Source organism: Xiphias gladius, chromosome 23, assembly GCF_016859285.1.
Source record: "Xiphias gladius isolate SHS-SW01 ecotype Sanya breed wild chromosome 23, ASM1685928v1, whole genome shotgun sequence".
Taxonomy (NCBI): Eukaryota; Metazoa; Chordata; class Actinopteri; order Istiophoriformes; family Xiphiidae; genus Xiphias; species Xiphias gladius.
The window spans coordinates 22,798,937-22,819,896 of NC_053422.1; the positions used below are offsets into that span (position 1 = coordinate 22,798,937).

Consider the following 20,960-nt stretch of genomic DNA (forward strand, 5'->3'; position numbering starts at 1 on the left):
TAAGCCACAGGTGCTGGAAATGGAAACTGTCCTGTAAACGTCACACCTCGAAAGCTTGGGTATCAGGCCACATTTCAGAAATTACGGGGCGGCGAAAACCTGGATATTTTTTAACATGAGCATCGGCTAGATCGTTTTATTTAATACTTGCTGGCATCGCGACTCTTGTCTGCTTTTCTTGAGTTATTTCAACGACAATCCCCAAAATAGACCTATAGTTGTTAAAAGCGCAATATTTCCCGCAGTACCTGAACGCAGCTTTCCGCCAAACCGGATCTTACGTTTACTTCCTGCCTCACGGACCACAGACGCGGGGTAGCTTACAAATTAGCGATGTCAGGTGTTGAAGAAACATCAAATGACTCTGTAGAGGTTAAAGAAAACAAAGAGTTTGATGTAGAGGCTGAGGACCACCTCGGGGAGGATTATGTTGTTGACCCGACTCGATATATATTTTACAGGTAGGTTCTGGTTATCATTTTCCTTAAGTGTTTGGGTGGCTAGCTTGGTAGCTGCTCTAACGGTAAATAACCATTTCTGCCAGTAACGTTAGTTTGTAATAACGCGGTAATGTTTAATAACTTTTAGTTTAATGTCACTTTCCTCAGTGACTCGCCTTAATGCTTGCCATGGTAACCTTATCGCCAGCATCACTGGAATCGATAGTAAACGATAAACAAATGTTTATTAAAATAGTGCTGCGCTAATTGACTTGTTCACTTCTGTCATTTCATCCCCGCCCCTGTCCCCAAGTAGGAACATTTAAGAAACTAGCAAAGGCGCAAGTACAATGTGTCGACGCACCGTTACAGCTGTCCATGCGACATGAATTCGCATCTCTATCGCATTTATTAAACAAAGTAGTTAGCTGGAACTGTAAGGAGCACTAACTGCATCAGCTACCCTCCGGCGGTGTTGTAAGTTAGCAGCCAGGAAACCCACCCCCTCGTTTTTGTGTTTCAGAGACAGAAAAGAGTGGGCCGACCTGGAGCCTGTTCCTCAGGATGACGGACCAAATCCTGTAGTGAAGATCGCCTACTCTGAAAAGTGTAAGATTGTCGGGATTGTTAGTAAGAGATGGGGAGTCACGTAGAGTACGAGAAGACACCATAGGGGTGAAGGGGACAAGCAAACACCTGATGATACACTATACTTAGCTCGCTATGATACCATTTTCATAACTTAATTTTTATGTGTAATTTTTTTCAGATTAAACAATTAAAATGAGCAAAGTATTTTGAAAGTATTTTAATTTTGTTCTTTCAGTTCTGTGTCAAATGAGACAGAGTCCAGGAAAGTGGCTGCAGCACCGTTTCAAATTTTGTTCATATTTTGTTCAATGTAATGTCTCGGTACCAAAACTAAGGCCAGTAAAATATTTTTGTTCAATTAGAATGTTTTTTATATTTATGTGGCTCTTGAAATTTTTTAAGTTTTTACACCCCTTAAAAATGAAACATTTAGACATTAATATCTTAGTATTATTTCTAGCCTCACAGACAAACTTTGTAGGATGGAAGAAAAACATGTTCTCAGTATAACTGACCCATTAAAAGCCTATAATGTATTAATGTATCAATCTTTCATAAATCTTGCATCAATATTTGAGGTCTCTACCATGACCATGAAGATATTATGAATAAAACACAGCGTGGTAGCATTTTTGTGACATTGTCATTGAATCAAAATGGTATGTAGGGTAGCTAGAAGGAAGATGAAAATGTAAAGTTCCGATGTCCTTCCATGTTCCCTTCATAGATAAATACACATAGTTAAAGGCTTTGTTTTACCTTTTTAAGGAAAAAAGTGCCCATAATGAAGAAGCAGGGTCTCCCCTTATTATCTCTACTTATGTGTGTCCCAGCCTCTGAAAAACCGATTGGAGTAAATAAATATGTTTTCCATAGACGCTTTTATTTTACTAGAGGTCATTAATATATGCTATATTCTTTACTGTCAGGGCCTCATTATAGAAAAAGGCGTTAACTCTAATAGATTTTTCTTACCCCTATAACTTCAAACAACACACTGAATATTACAGTCTTTCTGGTTTTCTTTGATAACATGTAAGGGCATATACTTATGATTTATACTCTCTATCACTCTCATATTATAGGATTTTTTTTTTTTTTTTTTTTAGGCCTTATAGACAATCAATAGGCATGCAGTACAGGCGTTTAATGGGTTTGGCATACAGAAAAAATGTTTGTCTTCCATCATACAAAGTTTGAGGCTAGGAACAATACCATGGCTTCCCAGATAATTTTTTGAGGCTATAGAGATGAAATAAATAATAGAAAAAAAAAAAAAAAAAAAAAGGATTATTAGAGAGAGAGATTGTACAGGCCTTGGTTTCAGGACCCATTCATGACATAGACAAGGTTTGAACAAAATCTGAGACGGTGCCGCAAGAACCTTATCTGATTTGACACAGTACGACCCGAAACACTTACAACCAGGTGCTAGAAGCCATTCAGGCCACATTTTTAGTGCCACAGACATGTCCTGGCCAAACAGATAATCAGCAGCAGTCTAAGTCAGAACTCTGCTAGTGATTTTCAGATTGTTATGATTAATGTACATATATTTCTTTCAACAGTCTCAGATGTTTATGACTATTTCCGTGCGCTCCTGAAGAATGATGAAAGAAGTGAGCGGGCCTTTGGCTTGACAGCAGAAGCCATCGAGCTAAATGCAGCAAATTACACAGTGTGGTGAGCATGATGCATGTTTGGAATAGGGAGAACTAATGTTTACTATTTAGTAGTGTCTCATTTTCATAACATTGTGGGGAGAGAGGACAATTTAAAAGATAATTTTCTCCTTTCTTCTGTGAAATTCAAGTGTAAACAAAATTTGGGTTTGGGAATGTGCAGGCACTATCGACGAGTACTACTTCAAGCCCTATCAAAGGACTTGAGGGAGGAGATGAGGTACATTACTGCCATTATTGAGGAGCAACCCAAAAACTATCAAGTCTGGTGAGTGCTGGCAAAGTCATTTCAGGTCATGTTTAACTATCCACTGTTAAATTACATGACATTGTAAAAAAATAAAAAAAAAAACAGGATTGGGGGGGGGCAGGACATTTCTAAGTTGAATGAAAACATTAAATATAAGGATGGGTTCCCTAACTTATCTTCCAGGCATCACAGACGTATGGTGGTGGAGTGGTTGAATGACCCCTCAGAGGAACTGGAGTTCATCGCGGACATTCTCAGCCAAGATGCAAAGAACTACCACGCTTGGCAGCACAGACAGTGGGTCATCCAGGTAGGAGTTGGAGCTCTCAGCAGAGTTTGGCTTCTAAACTGAGCAATGAGAACCAGCTTTCTGCCCACAGTGAGCCACTCTGCCAGACTGAATCCTTTACTTATTCATTTGGTTGTTTGTTGGTGTGTTGTGCGAGTCCTCCTTTAGTCAGTATTTGTCTCAAGCATCGCAGGGCCACCACTAAAAGCACTAGATGATTACATAAACAAGTTTGTTGCCAACAGTTGTTTTATTAAATTTTCAGGAGTACAAACTGTGGGATAATGAGCTGGAGTTTGTGGAGAACCTTTTGGAAGAAGATGTGAGGAATAACTCTGCATGGAACCAGAGGCATTTTGTAATCTCTCACACTACAGGTTTCTCTGATCCAACCATAGTGGAGAGAGAGATTCAGTGAGTACTTTTCCTCACTGAAAATATACAAGATTTGGACACAGTTAATTCGCACCTTTTGAAGTCAGATGAAAAATTATAGTGTTCTCAGAGAAACTGTTTCTACCATAAGTTTATTTAGAGAATCTGATTCTTGAAATGAAAACTTATTTTGTACATGTTTAAGTGTTGAGGAGACAATACAGTTCCCAAGGACTGTATTTCTTGAGGGCTAAGCATCACTTCTGATTAAATTTGACTGTTCCTTTATTTTTCTTTCTTACTGCAAGGTATTGTCTGAACCAGATCAGGAAGGCTCCCCATAATGAGAGCGCATGGAACTATTTAAAAGGGTGAGATGTAAAACACAAAACAAATCACTTTTTCTACAGTATATCGAAATCCCAGGAAATCTGCAAATAGCGAACACGTTCATATTTTATCTGATATATGAATTTAGTCATCCTGTTAAGAGTTGCAGCAAAATAGATTTTCGTTTCCTATTATTGAGTAGAATCGCTGTCATTTTTATGTACCTTTCCCATTCAGACATCCACAATATATGACATGCTAAAGGGGAAAAACTCAGTGGAGACTTGGTTGTTTAAAATGGAAAAGCTCACTGACCGTAACCCCATTTTGTCTTTTTTTTTTTTTTTCTTTTTCTTTTTCCTTTTCTTCTTCTTCTTCCAAGGATGCTGCAAGACAGAGGTCTGTCTACTCAGCCAGGTCTGCTGGAGAGAGTCCAGGAGCTGAAGGAGTCACACTGTTCACCTTACCTTCTAGCATTTCTCTTTGATTGCTATGAAGATGCCTTGGAGAACAGCAACCAAAAGGAAAATGTGGAGGAAGAGAAACAAAAAGAAAATTTAAGAACGGCTCTAGAAGTAGGCACTTTGTTAAAGGCAAATACAATCTTAGAAATTGTTACAACTACAACTTGAACCCTGAAATAATGTCATTAATTTTGTTTTCTCACCTTTCCTGTGTGTGTACCTCCTTGGAAGATTTGTGAACTTCTAGCGCAGGAGAAGGACACCATCCGTAAAGAGTACTGGCTGTTTTTGGGACGTTCTTTAAAGAGCAAATATGGAAGCAGTTGTCCCTCCGATGAGCCTGTGGGACACAACCCTGAGCCATCAGTCCCATTGTCTGGGCAGCAGGCGATGAGCTAGACCTACAGGAGACTCACACCACTTCCCCTCCCATCCTGCTTTGTCAATACTATCGGCAACACCAGTCCAGTCCATGTGGTTTGATATTACTGTAAATTGCAATAATGTTTATTGCTGAAGAAGTTTCTTAAAATAACCACTAACATGAGGTAGTCTAGGGAAAGGCATTGAGACTGACATTAAGAGATACAAGTAAAAGAATACTTTGAAGTCTTCTGCTTACAGAAATCTAATTACAAATGTTGTATCAGATGGTTTAAACAAAACATCCGTTGTTTTTTGTCCTTTTTTTTTCACCCCAATTGCGCATCAGGCATCGTCATACCTCTGGAATTCAGAACCATTTAACCAGTTTATCAGCTGCTTTAGATTTGGTAGAGTGGTTGTTTTTACTCTATTTAAGCTCACTTTGACAGCAGCCTCTCTGCCGTGTGTCTGCACGCACAAAAATATCAAATTTGCAGTCTGAGCATTGGTAGGTCCACATTTTAAAGTAATATCTGATTAGAGAAAAAATCTGTCTACTAGCAGGAGCACTCTGACATGTTTTTTTTTTTTAAATATATAATTCATAAGTTAGAGTGTAGGAGTTTTCCTTATACAGGGATGTTTTAAATGGTCACACAGTGACTCCAAATAAGACTTTAAATGGAGTGTTGTGTCCATGTAAACTCACTTTTCATATAGGCCTTGGAAAATTTCTTGATTGTTTGGTGATTTTGGTCAGACATCATGTACATTCATGTAGAATGTAGTAATAGAACTCAGAGTGGTTTGTTAAACTAAGTTACCAGTGATAATAAAGCCTGCGAGAGATGAAAGGCAGTGGTATGCTGCTTCATTCTGATCAATAACTCCCACAACAGCTCAGCATTTGCTTTTTTTCCCCCCCAAATTTATATCAGGTGCTCTAAATGAGCCACTGTCATGCTGTAGGGCAGAGTTGGTTCAGTTGGGCCTTCTGAGCTATGCTGCCAGGAGAAAACTAAACTAACCATCCCCTGCACATACAGCACATGTATTGACACCCACAGCCTCATGTCCTGGACTCCCTTGGAGCTAGGAAATGGATTTAATCCACTAGATGCAGCTGTGTCTACTTCTGCTGACACTACAACACAATCCATCCCCTCAAGTTTCCAACCAAGCAGCCAGTGTGCCAGCAGTTTGTAATTACCGCTTCTCTGGATGCTTGATATTTGTATAGCAATGCTTGCTTTTCTCTGCTTTTCCTCATTAGTGTGGAGGACACTGTGATCAGCAAGCTCACGTCATAATGACGTGACTGAGCACGAGGGCCACATGAAAACTGTGAAATTACACAGCAAAAAGGCAAATTATGGGATCAATTTTGTTTGATATACCAGTCAACAACAAAATATTTCTCCCCTTGTCCTCAAACAAAACTGTTGAAAAAGCTGAAATAACAAAACCGGGCACATGACACACTACCAAGGCTGCTAGGTGAATATGAATATTGGCCACTGTTTAAAGCAGACCAGGTACCTGCTGCACCACTTCAAGCATTGTTTGGAGGACAGTGATCCCTAGCGGTTAAACCCAGAACAAAAAAAAAACAGAGCGAGTCCAAGTCGGTGTGTAATTAAAATACTAATTAAACCCAGCACCCAGCAAGTCCAAACAAACCACCCAGGCTCCCTTGCAGTCTGCAGGCTATGAAAGTTATTAAATACAGGTGAAGACAACAGACAGCAGCTAAAAATCTGTCTTCTGTTCAGGTGTCCGTATGAAATGAGAAGGCTCGTGGTGCTAAGGGCTACTTTTTAAGATGCATGCACAGTCACGATTAACAGGAGACCAGTGTATCAGTGTAATGTCCTGGACAAGATCCAGCTTGGTTCTGAGACATCTGTTTCTTATAAATGCTGGAAAAGGCAGCTAATCCTGTGTGGGATTCTGCAGGCTCTGCTCTTATCATAGAGTCAGGCACGTGTTATTTTTTTACACCGCGACATAGGAGCATGGATACCAGAACCATACAGCACATGTAAGATTTTTGAGGGGGCATAGATACTGTATTTTCCCAATGTAATTCAATACAGAAACCAGATAGAAGCTCAGAGGAAATGAGCCTAAGCAGCAAGACAAACACACTGATGACTGTCAATCCTGTCGCGTGTGTCACTGTTTTAACCCCAACACTTCTGGAACAATTGAGTGGATTCATTTACCTGATCATCATCTCCAACTGTTTGAACATCTGAAAAATAAGGTCCTATGCAAAGTCAAAAGGGTTTTATTATTACCAAGAAATATCCAGATAGACAAGACCCAGAATAAACTGGAGCCAAAGAATGCTATATCATAAATAACATATTAATAACATATACACAGCAGACTAAGGTTACTCCAGTCATACAAGATAGCTTGCCATGAAAATGGCTTTATTCTCAACATCTGTTTAACGCAGCAAAAAGCATCACAAGAAAAGTTAAATAAAAAACGTCCTATATAATTTTAATTAAAGGTACACTGAATTGAATACTGAATATTGGAAAAACAGCGGTTAGCGTTTCTAGTTGGTTTGGCCCTTGCTTGTTTGAACAGAGAACCTGGTATGTGTGCTTCAAGGATAGGGCTGAGACGATTCCATATTGTTCTTAATAGCAACAAAACCCCTGAAAAGATCAAAACCAGCAATGAACTGATCCTACAACAAGTATTGTCTGTGTAGCCGAAGTCTGCATATCCTATTCCTCTGTGCCATAGAGCTCCAATGTTGTCCAAAAGCCATAAAAAACAGTTTAAACAAAACCTGATCATTGGAACCTTCATGAAGGTAGAATTTGTTGCAGGACTGCTGTGTTGGACTGCATTGATTTTAGCCTGGTGTTCTTAATAAACTTACAACTGAGTGTACGTTTCTGGCCCATTTTAAAAGATTTACTTCTTCTGTTAGCACCAAAGGTATCAGAGCAGCTCGGCCTAGCACTGCTCTGGAGAAGAGGAGGAAGACGACCTTTAATAAGAACTACGCGGGTAACCATTAAACAACTACTACTGTTAATCTTCTGAAAGGCGTAGCAGAACAATCACAGGGATGGTACTGCGTGTGGAGCAAATGGACTTAAGGTATTCATCAGGTTTCTGCATCTGTTGTCCGCAGACCAACCTGCTGATGCCTGGATGAAGGATGAATTCTAATGGACTTGAGTTAAATGGACTGAGCACAAACTGTTGACAGTCTATGATCAGAACTCATTTCATGGTTTGAGTAAGTTTCAGCAACCAGCAATTTTCACCCTTAACTTTTACTCTATGAAAAATATTGTTTTCCAAATGTTCTTCGATTAAAAGTCACTTCATGGAGACCAATTAAAATATTTATAGTTGGGCAATGAAGTCTATTATAATATCCAGAAGTGCAAATTGAAATGACTAGAGAAAGAGTTAAAAGTGAAATTGACTGTTGATTTAGATTATGAGAGGAAATTTTATTAACTTGCTTTGTATGACTCAGACAATGACTAATAATGGTGACAGCAACACTAGAAACGGTGCTGGTGGTAGTCGGCACTGATCTACGAAAATCCAGTGTTTCCCACAGACGGTTATTCTCTTCATGGTGAAAAAACCTTCCAAAGAGAATTTACTGTGGATAATGATACACTTAACGCTCCAATGGACCCAGTCTACCGACATTCTTTTGGTTTTCTCAACATCTGTTAAAAGTTGTACAAGGGAAACCTCCGGATGTATTAGGGCCATTATATGACAAACTAGCCTCCAAAAACATTATCGTACAATGATATTATTTAGCCTAAGATGCCCAAATTATCCCAATATCTCACTTAAAGCTGCATCAATTTATTTTCTGTCACGTGGGCCCAGCAGAGCAAGCTCAAAGCACAACAGACATCACTACACAGAATTATACTGATCAAACTTTTGCACGACCACTGTTTAATATGTTGTTGCCGTTAATATGTTTCTGTTTTTGTTATTAAGTCAAGTTCATGAAATAAGTACAAAGATTCATTTTTAATGCCAATTCGCTGCAGTGGTTGAATTTACTCTCTTTAACTTTAAAAAAATCGTCCAACGTTGATATGGCTAATATATTAGCAACAGTTGCCTCAACTCCACAGACAGAGAGAAACATCAGCATTCATTTGGAGTTGTGTTTTTGGCCGACTGATGAATTTAAGTCCAGTTCACTCTCCTTTTAGCCCTGTTATTGGTCTGTTAATGGTCTGTTTCTGTGTGCTGGTAGTGTACAATAGGTTTATTAGAGCTTATTGTTGCTTTGCTTTCTAACCTGTTGTGGCTGTAAATCAGGTCAATGAGTGCGGGCTGGAAAACCAAAACCATAGCTAAAAAAAGCTTAACAAGCTCTGTAGAGGGGAGCTGCAGGGTCAAGTGGTGGTTTTCTGTGGGTCACTACAACCTTCCACATGACACATAGTAATTTGATCAATTGTTAATATAAAAGTATTGATTAGTGCGGCTTTAAATAATACTCTAGCCCCTTGAACACTTTGCTTCTTTGTTTATTTTCTTTACTGTCCTGCCCATTTGACAGGCCAGTAAACACCGGCCAGAGAGGTCTTCTGTATTGATTCCATATAGTTTGGGGTCATTTCATCTTTGGGGTAAACATTGTTTGTGTCACTCCCAGTTCCAGGCAACAATAGTGCAGACCATTTTAGATTCATTAATATTTATAGGCTAACACAGGATTTTACAGGGTAACCCTTCACCGTTGTTGTAACTGCTGCCATAAAACGGCGTCTTCACAGTGGACTCTTGGCACAGCTGAAGCAATGGGCCTTAAGCGCGCGCACGCACACACACACACACACACACACACACACACACACACACACACACACACACACAGACTTACAGTGATTTAAATTAAAAACCTGTTGCTGAAGGAGAAAAGGTGATTTTTTTTTTTTCCACAATGTGAGAAATCTATCTGAATTTTTCTGTGTCACTAAATAGACCTGGTTTCTGTTTGGTTGATCGTTTTTTCTTGACGCTGCTGGGAATGTCCTCCACGATGAAATGAAATACATCTTTAGATAACTCTGCAGTGGTCCACAGCCTTCCACCTCTTGCTGCCTTGCATGTGAGCGGTTATCTTACCTATCAGGATGGGAATTACTTTCCTCCTCAGTAGCAGCATATTCCAGGTTTGTGACTTTGACAGGGAAATTGTCTGTGTTATGGAGGTGAGCAGGGCTCTCCTTGTGCCCTGCTGTTAACAGCTTCTGCTTCATCAAATTTGACGGACAATTGAATTCAATAGCTTTCCCTTAAAATTGAAATGCATGCTGCGTACCTGTGACTACTCTCACCCTGTGTTAACTAAAGCCATATTCTGAGCCAGCCCGGTCCAAGTTTATTTGTATCGCTCTTAATCACAGTTACAGTCTCAAAAGGCCTCACAATGCCCACATTGTGGAACAACAAATGTGAAAACCGGTTTGAATCTACTGATCAACAAAGCGTGGACATTAGGCAACACTGTAACAGGACGGTGGGCCCAGAGCTATGGTTTCTCCTGCTGAGGCCTGGTCTGTCTGGGTCAAAGGATGTGGAGTGATGGGTCCAGGGACTCTCATTGTTGCTGCTGATGGTGTTGACATCCCCAGCGATGCCAACGGACCAGCCCTCCCTGGCAGGGACGCCCACTTGCCAGCAGGCAGGGCTGCTCATCAGTCAACCAATCAGCAGATCCTCAACCCCTCTTTCACAGCACCTTCTCTTATCTGTAAACCTATGCAAAGTAATAATGACCTAATTAAACTCGCACACGCTGGCAGCAGTACTGGTACAGTCAATGAGGTGGCTCATTGTGATGAATGGATGGGCGAAGGCTTCCCCTGGTGTAATGCTCTCACCTGCACCCATCAAGTGTTTGGTTCAGTGAGTCAAAAACTTGCGCTTGTCCTCTGAAAGTTTTCACATCGGGGGCAAATGAATTGGAAACTAATCAAATCCAGGAACCCACACCAATTTGCCAGCAGGTCACACTAAAGGATCATTTCACACATCCAGCTTTTTTCAGGTGGTTGCCTCTTCAGCTTGGAAACCAATGTAGTCATTTTTCTAATGTTTTCAGCTAGCTCTGGTTCCATGACACATCTGGAGTGGCTGTATGGTTGGCAGTGTCGGTCAGCACACCAGTTTGGTCCAGACTGAAATATCTCAGCTTCTCACATGCCCGAATACACTGGCACACTATTTTATTTATTTATTTTACAGATACTCATGGTTGCAGGAGAATGAACTGCTATAAATTTGGTGACCCCCTGACTTTTCCTCTAGCACCTGCCTGAAGTTGACATTTTGTCGTTTTGAGGGAAATGACTTGACAACTATTCGGATGGATAGTCATGAATTTTGGTGCAGACGTTCATCTCCCCCTCAGGATGAACCCGATTCCTTCTCAAAGCTCAGCATGAACTTTGGCGATCCCGTCACTTTTTCTTCTAGTCACAGGTAAGAAGAAATCTCTGCATCTCTGAGATGTTCTCCTCAACAAGTTTTCAACCCAGGGAATTACGGAATACCCCGTCCATCTGCCTGCTGTTTTTGTCTTTTAATAGGAACCATATTGGACTTCACACTCAAACATTTAATTTTAGACTGTGGGCTGTATCAACTTCTGTTAGACTTTACAGCACGAACTCTGGGTGACTCACGTGCTATTTCCATCTGCATTTGTTTTGGGAGCAAAGCAGAGAATTTCTCCCACCAAAAGTACTCGCCCTGCTTTTGTTTTCTCCCCCTGAATCTCACAGCAAGGTCGTTTGGGCGCTGAGGGGAGGTTGGCTGAGGGCAAAGATGTTGACGAGTGCGGTCAGCTGCCATCTGGCCCGGGCTGGATGTTTCAGCACGGCGGATTGCGCACAGCCTCCGTCCAGCATCAGTAGCGCTGCTCGATCACTGATGCTCCTGTTTATGATTTCCAGAAAGATCCACCTGGCAAACTACAAAGCCTCAGGGAAAATTAAAGACAGGATCACGGAGACGCCACAGTATGTATGTATCCTATAAAGGAATGAGTCGAGTAGTCGTATCGTCCTGTTATAGGAATTATGATTCCATCTAAACTCGATTTATCCGGCAGGGTTTGGAGGAATAGCCTACACTTTACCACCAGCACAAATTGAACGTATTGCCTGATAAGTGGATGCTACAAAACTCTTTGTACTGGGAGGCTGGGGGCTTTACAGGAGTGTAAAGAACGGAATGCCCCTGAAAGCCAGGGATTTCTGCTGCCGGTTGTTTTCTGGATCCCCATCCATCCACGTCGCCACAAACTCACAGCGAGGCACATTTCAGGTCCCTGCAGGGGTGTCGCAGTGATTTGAGGATCCGCGGGTCAGCGGTCATGGGTCCACGGGACCCTCAAGCGTCTCGGGCTCCGGCGGCCGCCTCCCCCTCTGCCACGCAAGACGCCACACACCGTCCAGCCCGGCGGACTGCAGGTGAGGCTCTCTGTGCAGGGGGAGGAAAAAAAAGGGGAAACTTTGGGTCGGGAGAGTGCTTCAAGAGCCTGATGGGCGGTTCGCTGGTCTGGCGCTAAAGTGGTCCCCGGTCGTGGGGCTATGGATTATCGATAGGCCAAGTGCAACAAAAAAAGGAACGCGTTCTGGCCATTAATTATTTATATATTCCCGTGAAGCGGCGGGGATGCGTGAGAGACGCCACAGCCGCGAGGATCGCCCGCTCTGAACCGGAGGAGTCACCGGCAGATGATGTCCCAATGTGAGAGTGCTTCCAGAGGAGACGAGGGAGAGGACGAAGGAGGATGAAGAAGGGGGGAGAGGGATCGAGAGCGGCAGAGGTGGAATATAATGAAGTTGAGTGGGAAAGGACTGTGCACCGTCTTCTCCAGCACCCTCCTCTTCGTGTGCGCCCTGAGCGAAGTTGTCGTTGGATTAAGATGCGTCTCGCTGGGGTCTACGGTGAAGGCGCAGTTCCACCTCGGCGCCGCGGCCGGGGCTTTCTACTCCGGGCTACTTGTGGGGATCGGGCAGGTCCTGCTGGGCTCCGCGCTGCTCTGTTGCATGGAGAAGCCCGGTTGCAGGAATTTCTTTCTCCTGGGGGTCGTGGTCTTCCTGCTGGGCGTCCTGACCGCCTTCTCCGGCGCGGTGGTGGACGGGGACACGGCTTCTCTGGTGGGGAGGAAATATTCCCACTACTGCGTCCACTCCGCGGCTGTCAACCCCGCCTGCGAGCAGCTGCGGGAGTACCAGCGGAGTCTGGTCATCTCCACTGTGCTCAGCACCCTGGAGTGCCTCCTCGGGCTCGTCAACCTGGTGATCATCAAACGGTACAAGGCGGCGCGGTTTTCTAGGAGCAGGCAGTCTCCGAGGCAGGGCGCCGGGGCCATCCTCTTCGGCGAGGAGCGGGACTGCTCCTCGGCGGATTTCCAGCCGGTGTCTTACATCAATTTGGGGGTTTTTAACGTGTTCGACGAGGCGGGCGCAGAAGTGCAGTGCGGGGGGCACCCGTCGGTCGAGCTGCCGGGGTACGCGACCACGGACCCGGAGCTCAATCATTGCTTCCCTTTCTCCTTCCCGCTGCCCAGCGAACTGCCGCCCGCGTACGAGGACATTTTCCCCGCCGAGGCATGCAACACATAGCTGGAGCGGCCCCGAGCGGCGCTTCCCTCTGCTGTGACAATCAGCGACTTTGTGCTTAAACAATTCCCCCTTTTCTCCTCCTCCTCCTCCCTCCTCCAACACCCCCAACAAACAACAACAACAACAACAACAACAACAACAAAACACAGCAAGTTAGACAGGAGGACGGCAGCAGCGGATTTTAATTCTCCCCACTCCTTCTCATTCTGGTATTTTCTGAGGCCACATCTGTCTGGCAGCCTGTTACCGAACATCAGCAGGGAACAGATCCGAGTGATGCAGGCCCGGGCAGCGCAGGCAGACCGAGGCCCGCAAACGCAACAGCTTGCTCGTATAACAAAAGCAGAGTTTGTGTTTTGAATGTTTGCTGTCACCATTTCTACCTGTGAATAAAAAGCGTATTTAACCTCGCCTGACGTCATGAAGCTGCGGCCAGCTCAGCTTTTGGAAATCTTGTCGATGTAGTCTCAGGTTCACTCCCCGCAACGCTACTTGCCCGAGTCTTTCATCCAGACCCTCCTCGCCTGGTAGGCGTCTTTGAAACCCCGCACCCTGGGTTCATGACCCGGGCGCTCTGTTGTAACGCTGTCGTCTTCAGGCCCACACCACGACATCGCCGGGGGGTTATCCTCTCAGGCAGCTGGGGCGCGTCTTCCAGAGCTGGGGAAGACACTATACAAGTGTGTTGCCACAGGCTGAGTCCCCGTGGCCAGTAAACTCACCTTGACGTGTGTAATTGGTCGGAGCGTCCCTTTAAGTTTCAGATCAGAGATAACCCTGTAAAAAAAACTGGTAACATTCATAATTGCTATTCAGGATAATGAGCATGTGAGGGTTAGGAGGAAGCAGAGGGGACAGTCTGAGCCTGAACACACCTTAACTCATTTGCTTTCAAATAGCAGGAGGGGTAATGATACAAAATTCATCGTTTTTGAGGTCCTTTAGTCCGCTCCTAGGTGGACCGGGCCCTCCTGACATGGTGCAGGCTGAAGGTGGCTCGGCACTGTTTCCAATTCTAAAAGAATCAAACTGTGCAGCACCGCTTCCCACATTGTTCGATGAGATGTGACTTGGAATCATTTATTAACCCCGCCACGCACAAATAACTACATCAGCTCTCAGCGTGGAGCCTCCCTGGACCGGACAGGGGGGAAAAACCTGGTAACCTCACTGCTCCCAACTTCACTCAACAGCCAGAACAGTGCAGGAAAAAAACAAAAACAACAACAAAAAACGACCGATTTGGTTGTTATCATTTCGTGCCCACCTTTAGACAGCACCGTCCTGTGGTTAATTAAATTGAAATGCTCCCTATTTCCTCAAATTAAAGCCCTCATTTGAACGTCCATGGCCAAATGTCTCTCCAGGGGAACTGTGACTGTAAAATATTTAAGAAGTACTCTACTGGCTCAGTGTAATAATCCTCCTCTTATCCTTTTCAAACTGTGTGATGATGCTTTCCATAAGGCAGAACAAAGGCAAGAAAACAAACAAACAAACAAACAAAAAATACTCTTCTCTTTCTACCTAAGTTTCTTGCCCGTAAAAAAAAATATAGCTTCAACCTAAGATTAACTCGGCAACCAACCACAGAACAAAATAGCTGTCATGGCGGGGTGTCCAAAGAAAGATGCTAATGGCAAGGGCTCTTTAAAAGTCCGCTGCTGTGGCTGTGCACCAGCAGTGTCCATCGACAGAAGAAACCAGAGCAGAAAACTATAGGTTCAGACCCTTTCGAAAACAAAAGATACGACCCAGCAGCACAAATAAGGTGTGTGCCCTTGCCGGGAGCAAGTCTCCAACCTGGACCGCAGTTGTCCAGGTCAGCAGTATCACATGGGGTTTGATGAGTTAGCTGGCCTGGATTTGTTTCAGGTGGTCTGTCGGGTCTGTTTTTTACTTTTTATTTTCAGTCTGCTTGCAAAACAAACATTTTTCAGTGGTACCATAGACAGGTAGCTTCACCTTTACCTTTAGAGGAAGTTGCTGAGAATGTTTTCTGCTGTTCCTCTTACCTCTCCACAAAATACAGTTAAATGTCAAGTTGTGTGAAGATCATTGTTCAGGGAGCTGATGCAATGAAGCAACACTGCTTCTTTTAGCTGTTTTTATTATACATGGAGCTTGTTACTTAAGGGAAATGGTCCGGCATTCGATAACTTAAGTCAGAGGTACTGAGGTAAATAGGCATCATTGGGTTTTACTGGACTGATTCTGAATGGGATCTTTGAGACTGAAGGTAATAGAAATGACCCAAAAATTTAGATGGTGAAATAAACACTAGCTGAAACTCCAGTCTGATGGTATTAAGATCCCTTCTATTAAATCACTGGAACTTCAGCACTGACTTTGTTTGCATTGGGAGTTATTGGATTGAAGATATTTTCCATTTCCATTTTCCAGTTGATTGCCAGATAAAACTAAGCATAGAGGTTTTATGTATTTTCAGAATGCACAAGGTCTCTTTACATATAGAAAGCTTTAAAATAGTCAAATACCCCAGTAGACTTTCAAACTGCGAATCGAGCTCTGTACAAACAGCATCACAACATTTGGACAATTTGTGTATATCTTTAGGCTTATGGAGACACAATCATGCAGATTCCCAGAATAACATTTTCCGACATTTACTGCTGAAAACTATTGCATTATATGATATAAATGAAAAAATAGAACCTATAAAAGATGGTGCTTTGTTATTGAATAAAACCATTGAAATTAGCCCCCCCTGGACCAACTACAACACTATAGTGATACTTACACATGAATGAAGCAGTAATAAAAATCAAAGAATAAAGAATAGTATAACACTCACAGGGATTATTATTTCACATTTGTAATACTTTTAATTTTGATACTATTATGTACCAATGTTGAGGATTTTTTTTAAGTATAAGTTTTTAGTAATACCTATATGTGTTTACTGAAGTAACATGTTTAATGCTTGACTTATACTTACTAGGTTTTTAAACTGTGGAATTGCTTCTTTTACTGGAGTAAAAAGTCTGAATACGTCTTCCACTTCTAGTATCGTCAGCTAGCTGGCTAGCTATATAAATATTTGACTCTGCTAAGAACTTTATGCTGATATTTTCATAGGCACCTGTGCTACTGAAAAATGTAGGGAAACAGTTAACGTTCAGTTTTTTAAGCTAAGTTTAAAAATAAATAAATAATAAAAAACATGAATTATTACATTTCCTCGCTGTGTAAGTGGCAATGTCAAGTTAGCCAACTGCTTAGTTAGCTGCTGCTTACCTGGCAGAAGTTAGCTAACTATCTACCAAGGGAAGCTACCGTTGCAATGGGGTCAAGTACAGACTAATCTACAATCTGAATTTTATAAATGTTCATACATCAGGTTTGTAACTGAAATTCTACAAACTACTTATGCTTGGCTGTGGTGTTTTCTCAGTGCTTCCCTGCTTCCCTAGAAACCGATAATCCTAGCAGTCACACCGGAGACAAAACAGATCCTCAGAGCTACCTGCTCCATTTGATTGCATTGTTCTCAAACTGTGGCACATTGTGACAGTCTGACATGCCGGGCAGTTGAGAATTTAGGAGAGCGCTAATGAGTAAAAATGAGTGAGAGGTAACTTTTGTGGGGAGAACAGCAAACAAGTAAGTAATTGTATGAAGCACAAAATAGATTTCTGTTCGCTCAGATTAAACTGTTCGTAATGTGATGATCATTTCACCACAAAATATAATTTTTGAGCTTGCATTGTTTTGGGTTTTTTTTTCCTGTGCTCAGGAATCACATGCTCAGGGCTGAGGCACAGATATGATTCCGTACTTTTCGAGTCGAACCAAACACTTGAGAAAATATCCAACCAAGAGAAACTCTGAGTTTAGTCTGACTCGTTTTACCCAGCATGTTTCACAATGTTGCTCTGGTTCAATATCAACTCCATCAGATGAAATTATGAAATGATCAAAGTGAATTGACCCTTACAGCTAAAAGACGGAGAGATGATTAATTTTAAGTCACCCCTGTGGGAGCCGTTTATAACCCGCTGTCTATCTGCTCGGTGGTCATTGTCAAATGTCACCTGCCTGTGCACTGGAGAGAAAATCTAAGATTACACAATAAACTGACGGTAATCGAGCTGCTGCTTGGAAAGAGGTACGGGTTAAGTGCCTTGCTTAGCGGCACTTTTTCATGGGATTTGACCTGGTGACCTTTCTGTTCATAAGCCAAAATCTAACTTCAAACATCTCAATTCAGTACAAGGGAATTATAATGGAGCTGGCATCTTCAAAACTGCTTTTAAAAGCCATTGACAATGTTTATCTGTAAGTAATTACCTCCATTAATGAATGAACTGTGCCTTTGGAGATATCTCCTTTATATTGTATCTTTTATAGCATATGACAAATCCTGCTGCTTCAGAGTTGTAATGATGAGTAATTGTGCATTTTAAAAAAACAAAGACATGTGAGGTTGTAATGTAGGGCAGCCTCATATCTTAAAATCTGTGTTCTCTGCGGTCTGGAGGCCCCCCCCCCGTTGGCACGTACTTTGTTGAATAGCAGTGCTGCATTAGTGTAATGACAGCCTGCAGCTCTGGTCACACACACGGTGAAAACCGCTGACTTGCATCTCCAAGTTCCTCACTCTGAGGAATATAAGAGAGGGTTTCTGCACAAATGATTACAGTGCAGATATTTGGATGAATGATGTACGTGGACAAGGAGCGACAGCCGGCGTGAGCCCGGAGGCGTGGAAGTGAGACCAAAAATGTGTGTGGTGCTGCTTGAGACTTGGTTAGACAATTAGCTCATGAACGTGTGTAATAATTTTTTTTAACTGCTGTAGTGCCACTTCTGTGGCCGCGCACACAGAGAAAATAATGCTTGTGCACACATATCTTGCATTAGATTTTCTTTCTTCCATCTGCATACTTGTCCAAATGTATGTCAAGGACAAAACTGCCGAACATACTTGTAGAAAAAAAAAAAAAAAATCAATATCCCCTAAAAGCCTTTCATTAGACGCCCATCCATTTGTTTGTGTGCAGCTGCCAGGGAAAGTTGTGTCTGGAAAAACTCCAGTGGCTTTTAAAAGCCAACACTGGGCTTTTCCTGACAAAGATGTGGTTCACTACCTATATGTGAGCTTCTAAACCATTAGACTTGCTTGTGCCAATTTGCAAAACCTGGAATCCTCTATATAATGTCTTTGACATGAAGAGTTTTCAATCTTTTGATTTTCACTTTTTCTTACCAGGGCGCAACAGTGTTAGAGCCTTCATTATGACTGAATGCACGATGAACAACACCACAGGAAATCACCATTGCAGAGGATTCAAACTCGTTTAGCTGCAGACCTGCCTGTTTACCGTGTGTTCACATTACTCGCAGGTAATGAGGAACTTATGTTTTAGATTCAGCTCATTCAGATTGTGTACTAAGCGCCTGGTTTTATATAGGTTTGTTAATTTGTATTCTCTAAAGCTGGCAGTGGGCATATTAGTCCCTGTAATGCTACATAATATACAGTCAAACGATCAGTGACTGATGCAAATCAGTGGGTGGAAGATAACTAAATTAAAGTCCACTTACTAGCGTTTTTCGGACCTTTCAATTGTATCATACGGTCTTCAACAGTTTCAGTCGGCTCAGTTGTCATGGAGATGAATCTGTTGATATGTGAGCTCAGTAGCTGTTAAGATTTCTAAGGCTGCGACAAATTTTTTTACAATTACCTTTGTTATGAATGGATGAATTATTTCATCTATAATGTCAGAAAATAGTGAAAATGCACATCACAAGTTCCTGAAGCCAAAGGTGACGTCTTCAAATTACTTGTTTTGATTGAAAGTTCATTCTTAACCTTGGAAAGCTTTCAAACATGTAACATAGTCTTTATCTGCTGCTGCTGCTTATGTGATATAAATTAACTGTAAAAAAAAAAAAAAAAAAGATATGCTTGCATGTCAACAGATTGATCTCCATGACAATTGAGCAAACTCCACCCACTGATGAAGCTTCAGGAAAAGCTTTTAAGTGGACCTTGAGTTGGGATTGCTGTGTCAAACTGCTTTTCCAAACTCAGTAAGGTCCTTTAATGCTTATGTCAAAAATAGTTTCCGAGACTTGGATGCAACAGTTAAAAGGGCAATAAATACATTTTTTTTAACTTGACTGCACAAATCGATCCTGCAGGAGATTGGTAAGGTTGATCGATCAGTACCAGTGATTTAGTAGTTACTTAGCTGGGTGCTGAGATTTCTGGCTATTTTTCATTCTGTAGTTTGTGTTGGAATGAAACCTCCCCAGCTACAGTAACATCTTCTCATTTAAAAATGCAACTTATTCAGGATGGACTGACTTTGAGAAGAAGAAGTTGTATTGTCTTCCTGTTTGTCGCCCAAAAGATGAGGATGAGGGTGGTGGATAGCTTAACAGCCCTTTAATAACCAAATTGGCTTCCACCATCAACGACCTGCAGCTGGATTTGTGGATTAGATTAGAATCCACAGATCTCACAGGGCGGCCTGTTGAATTAATACTTAATGAATGCTTTTCCTCACTGTTGCTATTTAATTATCTCTCATACTCAGTATAAACCAAACTCTCTGCACAAGAGGACTGTCTGTTCCATTTGTCTGCAGACTAATGAGCACCATTTACCAGCAAGGTATTTCATATTATAGCTAACTCCTGGATGATTTGTTCATCTGTCTCTTCATACTGAAAATTATATTGTTAATGGAATTGCTGAGTGCCACATTTCTAAACTAAAACTTCTCCAAGAGTGCCACTGCTTTATTATTCTGAATATGGAGTGATTATATAAGTCCCCGAAAGTGTTCTCAACACATCCTGACATTTAAAGTCAGTAAAAATACTCAGACTCTCCAGTTTTTTAGGTCAGAATCACATCCGTATTTTTACTGTGACTTGGACACAAACAAATCATGAAAAGTCTGATCTAGTGCATTTATCCATGAATGGATCTTCATGCAGATGGTCAAATGTGGTTCATGGAGGATTAACGAGCGGCTTCCCCACTGCAGTGTCGGTCCAGCCAGTAGTAATTTAAGTAAGTAAGTGTTTTAAGTAGGTGCTTCCCTCCTGGCTTCTCAGCAACTGAGAAGTTTTAGTGAGCTGCACTCCTCTCAGTAGCTTGGACCAGAAAGTGTGGCGGGGAAGGGAGAAGGGGAACCCTGGCAGCGTCTGCAGCCAAAGAGTGAGGCGTGCGTCAATCAATAGCTCCTGCAGTGGCTGGTGTTTTCAGAGGGAGCCAGCTCTAAGCTTGCAATAACCTCTTTGGCTCGCTGCCACCTGCCACTTTGCAGACAACTCCTGGAGCATCAAAAGAGCAGAGCGGCGTAGGTGAGCTAAGGTCGCTTTCACAGGGAAGGCTCCAACTCATGGGCACCATTTCAATTCAGTTCTCCAGCCGCTGTATTTCTTTAATTAGTTCTGTATTTTCTGCTAGTCGGCCACACATGGTTAGTCCTTACTTTGCATGAAGGGATTTTGAGGAGCACGTGTACATCACTGA

At 42.3% G+C, this 20,960-nt stretch overlaps 2 protein-coding genes across 2 annotated transcripts; both read left to right on the forward strand.

Moving 5' to 3' along the window:
• The first annotated feature begins 234 nt into the window (after nt 1–234).
• On the forward strand, nt 235–5,030 carry fnta (farnesyltransferase, CAAX box, alpha). Its single transcript, XM_040118984.1, has 9 exons — nt 235–461; nt 964–1,049; nt 2,600–2,714; nt 2,877–2,981; nt 3,147–3,273; nt 3,518–3,666; nt 3,936–3,998; nt 4,340–4,532; nt 4,653–5,030. Exons 1-9 carry the CDS (start codon nt 334–336, stop codon nt 4,818–4,820), a joined length of 1,134 nt encoding a protein of 377 aa, XP_039974918.1. The 5' UTR covers nt 235–333; the 3' UTR covers nt 4,821–5,030.
• Nucleotides 5,031–12,652: 7,622 nt separating this feature from the next.
• Nucleotides 12,653–13,444, forward strand: LOC120785748 (transmembrane protein 271-like). The gene has a single exon (XM_040120624.1). The coding sequence runs from the start codon at nt 12,653–12,655 to the stop codon at nt 13,442–13,444; it is 792 nt and encodes a 263-aa protein (XP_039976558.1).
• Nucleotides 13,445–20,960: the final 7,516 nt, after the last annotated feature.